Raw genomic sequence first — 14,593 nt, 5'->3', positions numbered from 1 at the left:
TTCTGCAGCCCGTATCTTTGAGTAAATGGTATACGATCTGTTCCATTTATCTTCCCCCAAATGTCCCACTTTCTCTTCCTGATCTTAAGCACATATTGAACTCCTTACCAGAGCCTGTGCTCCTGTTGGGTGATTTCTACTTTCGGCATACCCTCTGGGGTGATGTTCTGAAGAACACCCGCGGCCGCCTTTTCGAAACATTTGTCCTCTCTTCTTCCCTCTTTCTGGTGAATTCCAGTGAACCCATTCATGTAAACTCCTGCACTCACACCCTTTCCTGTCTTGATCTTTCTCTCAGTTCGTCGTCTCTTTACTTAAGATTTCACATGGTAGGTTCTTGATGACTCCATAAGTCACCATTTCCCTATCCTTGTTAACTTTTTCTCTTTTCACCCTCCCCTCTCGTTCCCTAGGTGCCAGTTTGCCAAGGCTGACTGGAACCGATTCACCCTTTACGTGCTACTCTCTCCCACCTCTCCGTACTGCCTCTTCCTTGAGCCTTCCTCCTTTTTCATGACAATATTCAACGCTGCCTTCCGCTCTATTTCTTGCTTTACCTCCCGAGGCATGCGGAAGTGCAATACAGACTGTTTTCGGGCTGGCTGCTGTAAGTGTGCAGCTTGGAAGAAACACCAACATTGGCAGACTGCTGATTCTTTTATTTTTTTCGGAAAACGAGTGCAGTGGCCCGTAGGACCATCCGTACAGCTAATCATGAGAGTCGGAAAAATTATGACTTCACCATTACGTCTGATACTCCTCTGCCGGAGATCTAGAAGAAAATCCGCACGATAGCGGGTAAGGTCGTTTGGGATGTCTTGCCAGTCCCTCACCTCCATGGTACTCTTATGGCAGATCCAGTGACGGTCGCGACCAAACTAGGTTCCCACTTTTCGATTGTTAGCTCAAGTTCTCATCTTCCTCAATCCTTCCCTCTTCATAAGTCCATTCATTGAATCTCATCCCTTAGAATTCAACACTCATTTCCGACTTCCCTATAACGATCCCTTCTCTCTCCGAACTTCAGTCTGCTCTGGCCCTCTGTGGTTCTACGGCAGCAAGCTCAGATGACATTCACTCGATATTTACTGAATATGTATAACCGCGTCTGGGAGTTGTCGTCAGTCCCTGAGGACTGACTTAATGCGGTTGTACTCCCTATTCGGAAACCGGGGTCTCTGAGAACATCCCCTAAGGACTTCTGCCCCATTGCCCTCACGTGTTGCGCCTGCGAACTCTATGAACGTATGGTAAATGTTCGACTGATGTGATTCTCAATTTGGTTTTCGCAAGTGCCACAGCACGAATGATGTCTTGCTGAACTTGAAGGTACTGCTTTTGCTGTGCAGACGTACTGCTTTTTATTCATACTGCTTTTGCTGTGAAGACCTCCATTGTTGCTCTCCTTTTTGACCTGGAAATTGCATACTACTCCACCTGGAGATTCCATATTCAGTCCCAACTTGGTTATTTTGGCCTTCATAGTAATCTCCCTCTCTTCCTCCAAAGCTTCCTCTATTCATTCGTTTAGAGTTAGGCTTGGTACCACTCTCTCTGTCTGCTTTCATCAATACAACGGTGTTCCCCAAAATAGTGTTCTGAGCACTACTCTTTTTGTAGTTGCCCTCAATGATCTTTCCTCCCTTCCTTCTGGCATCTTCTCCGCTCTCTATATCCAGATGTCTCTATGTCTTCTCCGCTCCCTCTGATGTAGAGGTGATGATTCGCCTTTCCTTTAAATTAATAGCGGCTTCAACTTGCGATTGATTCCATGTCATTTTGGGTCACCAATCATGGCTTCAAGTTCTTAACAACTAAAACTTGTGCAATGACTTTTACTCGGAAGCAGGTCATTTATAGTTCCCTCCGTCGATTTATGGTCTTCCCCTTTTGTACAAAGATTCTTCTAAGATTTTGAGGCTAATCTTTGACACTCATTTGTCTTGGTTATCTCATATCTCTTACCTCCAAGTAAGTAATTATCAAAAGAAGGCACCAAACCGGGAAGGCTATGTAGCACCATCAAATGCGCGGAATAATCAGAGGGCACTAAATATCACCAAGGATGCCAATACGAGAACAAAAACGCATAAGGTGAACGATATCAAAAGTATCCGAGTCACCAGAAATTCTTTTGATGGACAGGCGACCACGAGGGGCAGTCGGAAAGCAAGACACACGCTCGTCCTGGAAGTCAGGACATTCAAGAATGACATGCACGACCGTAAGATGGACAATGCAATTAGGACAATAAGGAGCAAGGCAGCGCTCCATCAAGTGACCATGGGTTAAGCGAGTATGGCCAATACACAACCTCGCCAGAGCTGTTTCCCATCGCCGGTTACGGTGGTAGGAGGATGGCCACAAGGAAACACAACATTTAAGAGTACGTAGTTTGTTACCAGTAACAGACGACCAAGAAGCCTGCCAACGGGTAAGGATGGAGGAATGGATAACCGGGTAAAAGTCGGAATATAATATAATACCTTAACGAGAGATGGGACAAGAGCGGACAGCTTCCTTGGCGGCAGCATCCGCACGCTCATTTAAAGACACACCAATATGGCTGGGAACCCAACAAAACTCAACCGACATAAATTTACTGTGAACAAGAAACAGCCAATGCTGGATCTCGACAACTACTGGATGAACCGGATTAAAGGACCCCGAGAGCCATGAGGGCACTACGCGAGTCAACAACAACTACAAAGGAAGACTGACAACGAGAAAGCAGGAGACGAAGAGCATAGAGAATAGCATAAAGCTCCGCTGTAAAGATGCTAGTCTCCGGAGGTAAGCGACACATATAAGTGCGATCAGGAAAAACAACAGAGTAGCCAACACCGTCCACAGACTTAGACCCATCAGTGAAGACAGAAACGGAGCAGGAGTGAGAAGAAAAGTGCTCAAGGAAAAGGCATTTTAGAACCATAGGAGGGGTAAAAGCTTTAGTGATGCGGGTCAAGGATGTACAACACTGCGGAAGGGGGACTCTCCACAGGGGCAAAGGAGGAACAACACGAGGAGAAACATTAGAAACACGAACGGAAAGAGAATCCTGTAAGCAAGATAACCGGACAAAAAGAGGGAGGTGGTGAAGAGGAACAGGAACCGCAGGAGGGGTAAAAGTTAAAGCACGACAGAGGTGAGAGGAAGGATGTTGTAAGGACCGCGCAAGATAGCGAAGACAGTAGCGATGACGGCGGTCCTGGAGAGACAGGAAGCCAGTGTCAACATACAAGCTAAGGACGGGAGTCGAACGAAAGGCACCAGAACTGAGGCGCAACCCAGTATGGTGCAAAGCATCAAGATGGCGAAGAGTAGAAGGAGAAGCAGACGAGTAAGCAGGGCAACCATAATCGAGCTTAGACAGGACGAGAGAGGAATGTAAAGCAAGGAGAGTGCGCCTATCTGCTCCCCAAGAAGTATGGGACAATACCCGAAGGAGGGCAAGGGCCTTAGAGCACTCAACACGGAGGTAAGAGATATTGGGAGACCGAGACAAACGAGTGTCAAGGAATAACCCCAAAAGCTTTGCAGAATCTTTGTACTCAAGGGGATGATCATAAAGTGACAGAGGGACAAAGAACGACCCGTTTCCTAGTTAAAGACATTGCACAAGTCTTAGAAGTAGAGAACTTGAAGCCATGATCGGTGGCCCAAGAAGACACGGCATCAATCGCAAGTTGAAGCCGGCGCTGAAGGAGAGGCGAATCATCACCCTGACAGCAAAGGGTAAGATCATTGACATAGAGAGCGGAGAAGACACCTGAAGGAAGAGAGGAAAGAAGACCATTGAGGGAAACCAGAAAAAGAGTAGTGCTCAGAACACTACCCTGGGGCACACCTTCGTACTGCTGAAAAGAGGCAGAGAGAGCGGTACCAAGGTACACCCGAAAGGAACGACGAGAGAGGAAGCTGCGGAGAAAGAGAGGGAGATGACCACGAAGGTCAAAAGAATGAAGCTGGGACAGAATATGATATCGCCAAGTAGTGTCGTAAACCTTTTCCAGGTCAAAAAGGACGGCAACAACGGAGGTCTTCGCAGCAAAAGCAGTACGAATATAGACCTCCAAGTTCACCAGGACATCTGTCGTGCTGCGGCACTTGCGGAAATCAAATTGAGAAGGGGTGAGGAGGTGATGGTGTTCCAGGAACCACATCAGACGAACGTTAACCATACGTTAAAAGAGTTTGCAGACACAACTTGTAAGGGCACACGGCGAAAGTCCTTAGGGGAAGTTCCCAGAGACCCTGGTTTGCGAACAGGGAGGACAACGGCATCGAGCCAGTCCTCAGGGACTGACGACGACTCCCAGATCTGATTATACAGACTCAGTAAATACTGAGACATGCACGGAGGGAGATGGCGAAGCATCTCATAATGAATACCATCGCAGCCCGCCGCCGTAGAACTGCAGAGGGCCAGGGCAGAACGAAGTTCAGAGAGAGAGAAGGGATCCTTATAGGAAAGTCGAAGACGAGTGCAGAAATCTAAAGGACGCGACTCAAGGACAGGTTTACGAAGAAGGAAAGTTAGGGGAAGATGAAAGACCAGAGCTAACAGAAGAAAAGTGGGAACCCAGTTCGGTAGCAACCTGCAACGAGTCCGTCACAAGAGTACCACGGAGGTGAAGGACTGGTGAAACATCGGGAACGAACTTACCCGCTATCTTGCGGATACGCTACCAGATCTGTGGCAGGGAAGTTTCGGACGTAATTGTGGAGACATAAGATGCCCAACATTCACGTTTAGCCATACGGAGGCTAAACGGAGGCTACAGAGCCCGGTCTTCCAACACGGACCGACTCGGGGGCTTGGTCGCCCGCCCTAGGAGCCTGAGAAGGTAAAGGAGAAACAGCAGAAACAGTAGATATCATTGCTATGAAAAATCAACATTCATTCACAAATATGCCCCCACACCCACCATATGGAGCCACAATTAGAGGCAGGACACCCAACAAGAAGCAATCGCCGATCATGCCGGGGCCTCCTAGGGGTGCGTCGTGAGTATACGCCCCACAAACGCCACCTTAAGAACCGACAGTCCATTGAGATCGGGTTCAGTAATGAAAGGGGGATTGACAATAAAAAGGTTCCCCTCGCTCTCGACGTTGGTTACTACAGTTCTACGGGTGCAAGAGTATGCCTCCTCAAGCACCCGGGCATCAAAATAGAAGAAATTGAAATTGAAATAAGTTTATTGATGTAAAATACACACAAAGGGATGAGATAGCTCAAGCTATTCTCACCCCGTTCAGTACATCGTGTTAATACATACATAGACACACATCACAAACAATAAACATATTACCAAAAATAGAAGAAGTCCATAGGAATAACCAAAACAAGCAAGTAAGTAAGTAATTATCAAAAGAAGGCACCAAACCGGGAAGGCTATGTAGCACCATCAAATACGCAAAATAATCAGAGGGCGCTAAATATCACCAAGGATGCCAATACGAGAACAAAAACGCATAAGGCGAACGATATCAAAAGTATCAGAGTCACCAAGAATTCTATCGAGGGACAGGTGACCGCGAGGGGCGGTCGGAAAGCAAGACACACGCTCGTCCTGGAAGTCAGGACATTCAAGAAGGACATGCACGACCGTAAGAGGGACAATGCAACTAGGACAATAAGGAGCAGGGCGGCGCTCCATCAAGTGACCATGGGTTAAGCGAGTATGGCCAATACGCAACCTCGCCAGAGCTGTTTCCCACCGCCGGTTACGGTGGAAGGAGGACAGCCACGAGGAAACACAACATTTAAGAGTACGTAGCTTGTTACCAGTAACAGACAACCAAGAAGCCTGCCAATGGGTAGGGACTGAGGAATGGATAACCGGGTAAAAGTCGGAATACGGAATGCCTTTACGAGAGATGGGACAAGAGCGGACAGCTTCCTTAGCGGCAGCATCCGCACGCTCATTTAAAGACACGCCAATATGGCTGGGAACCCAACAAAACTCAACCGACTTAAATTTACTGTGAACGAGAAACAGCCAATGCTGGATCTCGACAACTACTGGATGAACTGGATTAAAGCACCCGAGAGCCATGAGGGCACTACGAGAGTCAACAACAACCACAAAGGAAGACTGACAACGAGAAAGCAGGAGACGAAGAGCAGAGAGAATAGCATAAAGTTCCACTGTAAAGATGCTAGTCTCCGGAGGCAAGCGACACATATAAGTGCGATCAGGAAAAACAACAGAGTAGCCAACACCGTCCGCTGACTTAGACCCATCGGTGAAGACAGAAACGGAGCGGGAGTGAGAAGAAAATTGCTTGAGGAAAAGGCGTTTTAGAACCGTAGGAGGGGTAAAAGCTTTAGTGATACGAGTCAAGGATGTACAAAACCGCGGAAGAGGGACCCTCCACGGGGGCAAAGAAGGAACAACACGAGGAGAAACATCAGAAATACGAAAGGAAAGAGAATCCTGTAGGCGAGATAACCGGACAGAAAGAGGGAGGTGGTGAAGAGGAACAGGAACCACAGGAGGGGTAAAAGTTAAAGCACGACAGAGGCGAGAGGAAGGATGTTGCAAGGACCGCGCAAGATAGCGAAGACAGTAGCGATCACGGCGGTCCTGGAGAGACAGGAAGCCAGTGTCAACATACAAGCTAAGGATGGGAGTCGAACGAAAGGCACCAGAACTGAGGCGCAACCCAGTATGGTGCAAAGCATCAAGACGGCGAAGAGTAGAAGGAGAAGCAGACGAGTAAGCAGGGCAACCATAATCGAGCTTAGACAGGACGAGAGAGGAATGTAAAGCAAGGAGAGTGCGCCTATCTGCCCCCCAAGAAGTATGGGACAAGACCCGAAGGAGGGTAAGGGCCTTAGAGCACTCAACACGGAGGTAAGAGATATGGGGAGACCAAGACAAACGAGTGTCAAGGAATAACCCCAAAAGCTTCGCGGAATCTTTGTATTCAAGGGGATGACCATAAAGTGACAAAGAGGGACGAAGAACAACCCGTTTCCGCGTAAAAGTCATGGCACAAGTCTTAGAAGTAGAGAACTTGAAGCCATGACCTGTGGCCCAAGACGACACGGCATCAATTGCAAGTTGAAGCCGGCGTTGAAGGAGAGGCGAATCATCACCCTGACAACAAAGGGTAAGATCATCGACATAGAGAGCGGAGAAGACACCAGAAGGAAGAGAGGAAAGAAGACCATTGAGGGCAACCAGAAAAAGAGTAGTGCTCAGAACACTACCCTGGGGCACACCTTCGTATTGCTGAAAAGAGGGAGAGAGAGAGCGGTACCAAGGCGCACCCGAAAGGAACGACGAGAGAGGAAGCTGCGGAGAAAGAGAGGGAGATGACCACGAAGGCCAAAAGAATGAAGTTGAGATAGGATATGATAACGCCAAGTGGTGTCGTAAGCCTTTTCTAGGTCAAAAAGGACGGCAACAACGGAGGTCTTCGCAGCAAAAGCAGTACGAATATAGACCTCCAAGTTCACCAGGACATCTGTCGTGCTGCGGCACTTGCGGAAACCAAATTGAGAAGGGGAGAGGAGGTGATGGTGTTCCAGGAACCACATCAGACGAACGTTAACCATACGTTCAAAGAGTTTGCAGACACAACTTGTGAGAGCAATAGGGCGAAAGTCCTTAGGGGAAGTACCCAGAGACCCCGGTTTGCGAACAGTATATGTTATGAAATGTAGCCCGATTTGTATATTTTTCAGGTGTGCTGTTCGCTTAACATTGGATAAGATATTGTCCAAGATTGTTTAGGTTGAAGAGTTTGACGAGAATGAAGGAAGAACTTACCAAGAAAGAAATTTTCAGAAGAAAATGGACAAACATCTGCTAGCTAGAAGCAGGCTTATGAAAGATAAGTTTCTCACCTTAGTTTTTTGTCAGAATAAAGTCCAATTTTATCAACCTTTAAAGAATGAGGATATAATTTTCTCAATGGAAATAATAAATTCACTTTAGTACAATAATCTTATATATAAGCATCGTTAAAGAATTAAACTAAAGAAATAGCGAGGACTAAATTATCAATGACTGCAAAAATATTAAAATGTTTGACATTTTGGTAAACAAAAGCAGCATTGCATGTATCTTATTAATAAATACATGTTAATGTAGTAGTCTTATGTTCAACCTTTCAACCTTTTCTGAAGAAAGTTTATTTGTAATATTCAGTGAAACTTTTGAGTTCCTTTAGCAGAAGTGATATATATTTTGTAAAATTGGCTGTAAACGATTATTTTTTTAAAGGATAAATATGCAATATATTCAGTTAATTTGTTTGGTTTTAATTATTTGCATCCAAAACTGTTGGAATGTCTCTTATTGTTTTCAGAGATAAAAATTTGATATATAAACAATATGGTTGCTGGTATTTTCACCCACTTGTGCAATAAGACCATAAGTGTTCCCCATCATATTTTACTCTTCAATACATTATACAAAATGTTCCTCACCCACTTGTGCAATAAGACCATAGGTGGTTCCCTCCATATTGTAACCTTCAACACATTATTATACAAAATAAATCTGCTGAAATGTTCAGATATATTTTGTTCCAATGTTCTGCTGAAATATTTAAGGTCATGTTTGTTAAAAATAACTTCATTTAATTATGTCTATTACGAGGGAAATTTATTTACCTGAAGTGTATTTGTCACCGATAGTTTGTCCTCGGTATAACAAACAAAAACCAATTGTTGTTTAATACCTTGGTTTCATTAACTAGTTGAGCTATTCATCACAACACCAATCTTGTTGAGGTATTGATAACACCACCCACCTTGCTGATCAATTCATCACATTGCTGCCCATCTTTTTGAGGTATTGATGACTCCACCACCCACCATGCTGAGATATTCCATCAGATCACCCACCTTGTTGAGCTATTCATCCCACTACCACTCATTATGAGCTAATCATACTTTAGCTATTCATCCCACTACCACTCATTATGAGCTAATCATACTTTAGCTATTAATCACTATCTACCTTGTTCAGCTATTCATACCGCTACTGTTAGGGTCACTATGGACCGTAACAGTAACCGGGTTCTTGATGGACGAACCTTGTTTGTAGTATCCGACCCCATGTCGGTAGCATGCTTTCAAGATTTGGCTATATTAGTGCAATGAATAAATAAAGGGGGATGAACAAAACATTCTCTTTCAATGTATTTACACTTATACCTTTAAAATATATAAATAGATTACTATATCTATTAACATTAGTGTCACTTGCACACAGGGCACTAAAAGCGCACACATGCAGTGTTCGCCAACCTTGGTGTTTCTGCTACCCTAGTACTTCGTCCACTCTTACTGGGAAACACTGGCGAGTTCACCTTTTATGTGGGCAGCCCACCGACACAGTATCACGAGGTACCTATAGCCCACTATCACTCTCCAGCCACTCGCCGTCAGAGGACCTCAGTCACACGCTGATCGGGGTCACAAAACAACCAATACAGGTGTAGCGAACCCCTGGCAGAAGCCTTTAGCAACCTGCTAGCAACACTTCTCTGCAGGCACCTCACTGTCGTCCGTTACTCTCCTAAGCCAATTCCCGGGTACACTGATTGTTACCAACACTACGTTACACGGTAGCTTTAACGTTATACACTGCGTAGATCGATGGCGGATTACGCAGTCTTCTTCCAAGACCAGGCGGAGAGTACGTGGACTACCCAAGGTAAATTGCCTTCTTCAGTACCACTGCCTCCAGACGTCACCTCTGTGGACATAACACGCCATCAGTTAACAGGACGGTACACTGGGGAAACCAGAAGTAACACTTACTCACTAGGGAGTTGACATTATGCTCTGAAGCACAATCCAGGTGGCGCTGATCTTGATATGCCCACCACCAGAGGTCGTCCACAACGACCTCTCTGTCTGACCAAGGCAGGATACCAGAGCCATTTGCCACTATCATACCACCACCAATAGATGGTGTTGTCTACGTAGCGTCCAATATCAGGGGAGTTTGAGTGCAGACTCACAGATGGCGCTGAAGTCACTACTCTACACACTGACGGTGGTAACGAATCCGACAGGTCCACCTTGTTAAGATATTCATCACATCACTACCCACCTTGTTGAGGTATTCATCGCACCAATAACAACCTTGTTCAGCTATTCATCACATCGCCCACCTTGTTGAATTATTCACACCGCCTACTTTATTTAGCTATTCATCACACCACCACCCATCTTGTTGACCTATCCATCACCACTACCCATATTGACCTATTCATCAGACCAGCTACCTTGTTCTGCTATTCACCCCACTACCCACCTTGTTCATCTATTCATCACACCACCCACCTTGTTGAACTACTCATCATTCCACCACCTCCACCACCCACCTTGTTTAGCTATTCACACCAGCACTCACCTTGTTGTCCAGCATACAACCAACAGCATATGACCAACAGTCATACAACCAACCACCTTGTTGAGCTGTCCATCACATCTCCCTCGTTGGGCTATTCATCACCACCACCCGCCTTGTTCATATAGTCATCACACAGGCACCCACCTTGTTGAACTACTGATCACACCATCACTCACCTTGTTGAGGTATTTATAACACAGTCTTGCTGACCTATTCATCAGACAGTCTTGCTGACCTATTCATCACACAGTCTTGCTGAGCTATTCATCATACCAGCACCCGCCTAATTGAGATCTTCATAACATTAGCACCCACTTTGATGATCTACTCATCCCACCACCACCAGCCTTGTTGAGATGTTAGTCACACCAGCACCCACCTCGCAAAGCTATTCATCACACCACCTTGTTGAGCTATTTATCACCACCCTCGTTGGTCTATTCATCACAATACTACCCACTTTGTTGAGCTATTCATTACACCACCCACCTTGTTGAACTACTACACCACCACCCACCTTGTTATGTTCATCACACCAGCACCCACTTTGTTGAACTACTCATCACTCCAGCACTCACCTTGTTGCTAGGTTTACCACACCTTCACCCACTTTGAGATATTCATCACCGCAACCCACATTGTTGATTTTACATTACCCTAGCACCCACCTTGGTGAACTATTCATCACACCACCACCTGCTTGAGATGTCCATCACACTAGCACCCACCTTGGTGAACTATTCATCACACCACCTGCCTTGAGATGTCCATCACACTAGCACCCACCTTGTTGAACTATTCATCACACCACCACCTGCCTTGAGATGTCCATCACACTAGCACCCACCTTGTTGAACTATTCATCACACCACCACCTGCCTTGAGATGTCCATCACACTAGCACCCACCTTGGTGAACTATTCATCACACCACCTGCCTTGAGATGTCCATCACACTAGCACCCACCTTGTTGAACTATTCATCACACCACCACCTGCCTTGAGATGTCCATCACACTAGCACCCACCGTGTTGAACTATTCATCACACCACCACCTGCCTTGAGATGTCCATCACACTAGCACCCACCTTGTTGAGCTATTCATCACACCATCCACATTGTTGAACTGTTCATCACACAAACATCTTGTTGTGCTGTTCGTCACACCACCACAACCTTGTTGAGCTATTCATCACACAACCCACCTTTAGCTATTCATCCCACTACCCACCTTGTTGCGCTATTCATCACTCCACCACCTGCCTTGAGCTAGTCATCACACAAGCACCCATCTTGCTGAGCTATTTATCACACCACCGTACACCTTGTTGAGCTATTCATCAGATTACCATCCACCTTGCTGAGCTTTGCATCTCTACCACCCGCCTTGTTGAGCTATTCATCGCCCCACCAGCCACCTTGTTTTCGTATTCTCACCACCACCTAGTTTGTTGAGCTGTTCATCACACCATCACGCTCCTTGTTGGGCTATTCATACCACATATGCTATTCATACTCCCAACTTGTTGAGGTATTCATCACACTGCAAACTGCCTTTTTGTACTATTCATCACACCACCACCCATCTTGTTAAGCTATTCACACCACCATTCTCTTTGTTAAGGTATTCATCACACCACGTTCCTTATTGAGCAATTCATCACACCACATTCCTTATTGAACTATTCATCACACCACCACCCACCTGCTATGCTGAACTATTCATCACACCACCACCCACCTACTATGCTGAACTATTCATCACACCACCACCCACCTACTATGCTGAACTATTCATCACATCACCACCCACCTTGTGGAGCTATTCATCCGAGACTCAGTGCACCTAGGAACAGTCCCCGACAGTAGTAGGGTCGACCACTTAGCTGAAAGAGATTTTTTGGTCCCATTTTCAGCTGTGTGGTACCCGTTTTAAGACTGATTTTTATCAGAGACAAACTTCACATTATGCGGCACCCGTTTTAAGACTGAATTTTTTCAGTCCAGTTTTTTTTCGTAAAATAGCATCAAATCCATTTTCGGAAAATATGTTCATAGAAGTTTGTTATGGAATTATTATAGAGAAAAATAAACTTAATATTTTCAGAGTTTTACTTACAGCTGCGGTATTAAAGAATTATTTTAGAGAAAAATAAACTCTACAGACTTAAATTTATGTTTTGAAAAGTTAATCAGAAGTTAGTTCTTGAACACGGCTCTATACGTTAATAAGTGTACTTTCGCTACTAGTAGCTAAATTTTAGCCCAATTTAAAAAAAATCACATTTGACGTAGCAAGAAAAGAAAATAGTGTTACCGATGTATATAAAACCGCTGTATTTTTGACGTGGTAAATAAGATCAAGGTAGTTACCGAGCACCAACTCTTGTCCTCCGCCTTAGTTCATTCGTACAACTTTGTTAGAATCTATCCAAATCCCCTAAAATTTAAACCTGTTGTATTTCAGACGCTATAAAATAAATCAAAGCAATTACCGAGTTCTTGCTACTGTCTCCCGCCTTAGTTCAATCATACAACTTCTCTAAGAACAGATCAATTTCCCTGAGATTTAAACCTGCTGTATTTCAAACGCAGTAGAATAAGATCAAAGCAATTACCGAGCTCCAGCTCCTGTCCCCCGAATTACTTTACTCTCGTAACTTCGTTGGTATCTAACCAAATCCATGAGATTTAAAACATAGTTCTCCCTCCTATTCCTGCCCGTTGTCGACGTGAGGGGGCTTGGTGGGCGGCGGTCGGGTGTGATGCCCCATGGGGCAGTCCTCTGTCCTTTTGAAGTCTTATGCTCCTGCTACCATCTTCACTAATTATGCTGGATGCTATTTCCTCTTCCTTATGTTTCATTTTTCCTCCCTCCCCCCTTCTTCTCCTTTATAATTGCCATTTCCCACCGACTCTGCCATTCTTGATTATTCTTTCAGACATCTTCTGTTTTGACGCCCGGGTGTTTGGGGGAGGCACACACACTCACTCGTAGAACTGTGGTACCTGATGTTTAGAGCGAGGGGACACTTTTAATGTCAATCCTCGCCTTCGCTATTGAACCCGATCTCGACATACTGACGGTTCTTAAGGTAGGAATTGCGGGGCGTATACTCATGATGCACCTCTGGGGGGGGGGGGTGCCCTGGCTTGTCCCTTGTCAAGTCCTATCCTCTAATTGTGGCTCCATGGTGGGTATGGGGGCTTATTCGTGAATGAAATTATTATCTCCTCGTTTCTATGCCACTGAAGGATCCTCATATAACTTCCCAGTCTCGTGGGGTGGGCGACCAAGCCCCCGAGTCGAACTGTGTTGGAAAATTGGGCTCTGTAGCCCCTGCTACATTGGGCCCAGACTAAGATGGGTCCAAGGTAGCTTTGACCCTCCCTCCCCCCCCCCCCCCCCCTCCTCCGTTCCTCTCCCTCCTCTGTGGTAGGGATGAGCTCTAATTCCCCCAGTGGTGACCACCTCATCACCTAGAGCGGCTGCTTCCCTCATTGTGACAACTGCTCCTTTAAACTCACTGGTGGTGCTCAGCGCCGACTACCCCACAGACGCACTCGCACGATCCCTTTCAGTGCTAATATGTTGCACCCTTTGGTTGGTACTGCTTCTTGGACTAAATACTTTGATCTCAACCATTTGGACTAAATTTACACGTCCAGACGATTTCTTCCTCCATAAACACCTCGTTGATTCGGTGGATGACTCTGTTAATTTTAACCCCACCCGTTTTGGTACACGTGTCATTTCTGCTCCTTCTCAGGATGCAGGTGCCCGCTTAGCTGCATTGTGCAGCATTGGTGAGACCTCTGTTAGGGTCTCTTCAAAAATGCTGGGTTAAATGCCAGTATTGGTACTGTTATTCTCCCCCACCATGTTGCGACTGGTGCTAGGGACCTGAAAGACTACCACGTGGATATAAAATATATACACACAGAAATCAAAAGAATGTGATAAATCAAATTAACAAATCCACAAGGGCCGTGATGAGGGTTCGAATTTACGTCCGGGATGATCCCAGACCTCCCTTTGTCGACTGCGCCACGACATGGTAACAGAATTGCATAGTAATCAAAGGTTAATGAGTTAACCCTTGATTACTATGTCCTTCCTCTCCTTCAGGTCTGCTAGGGCTCGTCTCTCCTCTTGTTTCAGGTTACATCTCTGTCTTTTCGCTGCCGTCTCCTTCAGGTCCCTTTTC

General features: G+C 45.7%; 1 protein-coding gene across 1 annotated transcript in view; it reads left to right on the top strand.

Moving 5' to 3' along the window:
- The window catches only part of LOC138351364 (uncharacterized), a 173,617-nt gene extending 165,510 nt beyond the window's left edge, over nucleotides 1-8,107 (top strand). The window contains exon 6 of the mRNA XM_069303157.1: nucleotides 7,700-8,107. Within this exon, the coding sequence (XP_069159258.1) occupies nucleotides 7,700-7,748 (49 nt within the window). The 3' untranslated portion in view covers nucleotides 7,749-8,107. The remainder of the gene's footprint in view (nucleotides 1-7,699) is intronic.
- Nucleotides 8,108-14,593: the final 6,486 nt, after the last annotated feature.

This window comes from Procambarus clarkii, chromosome 49 (genome assembly GCF_040958095.1).
Source record: "Procambarus clarkii isolate CNS0578487 chromosome 49, FALCON_Pclarkii_2.0, whole genome shotgun sequence".
Classification (NCBI taxonomy): Eukaryota; Metazoa; Arthropoda; class Malacostraca; order Decapoda; family Cambaridae; genus Procambarus; species Procambarus clarkii.
This window is presented reverse-complemented; position numbering and strand designations above follow the sequence as displayed.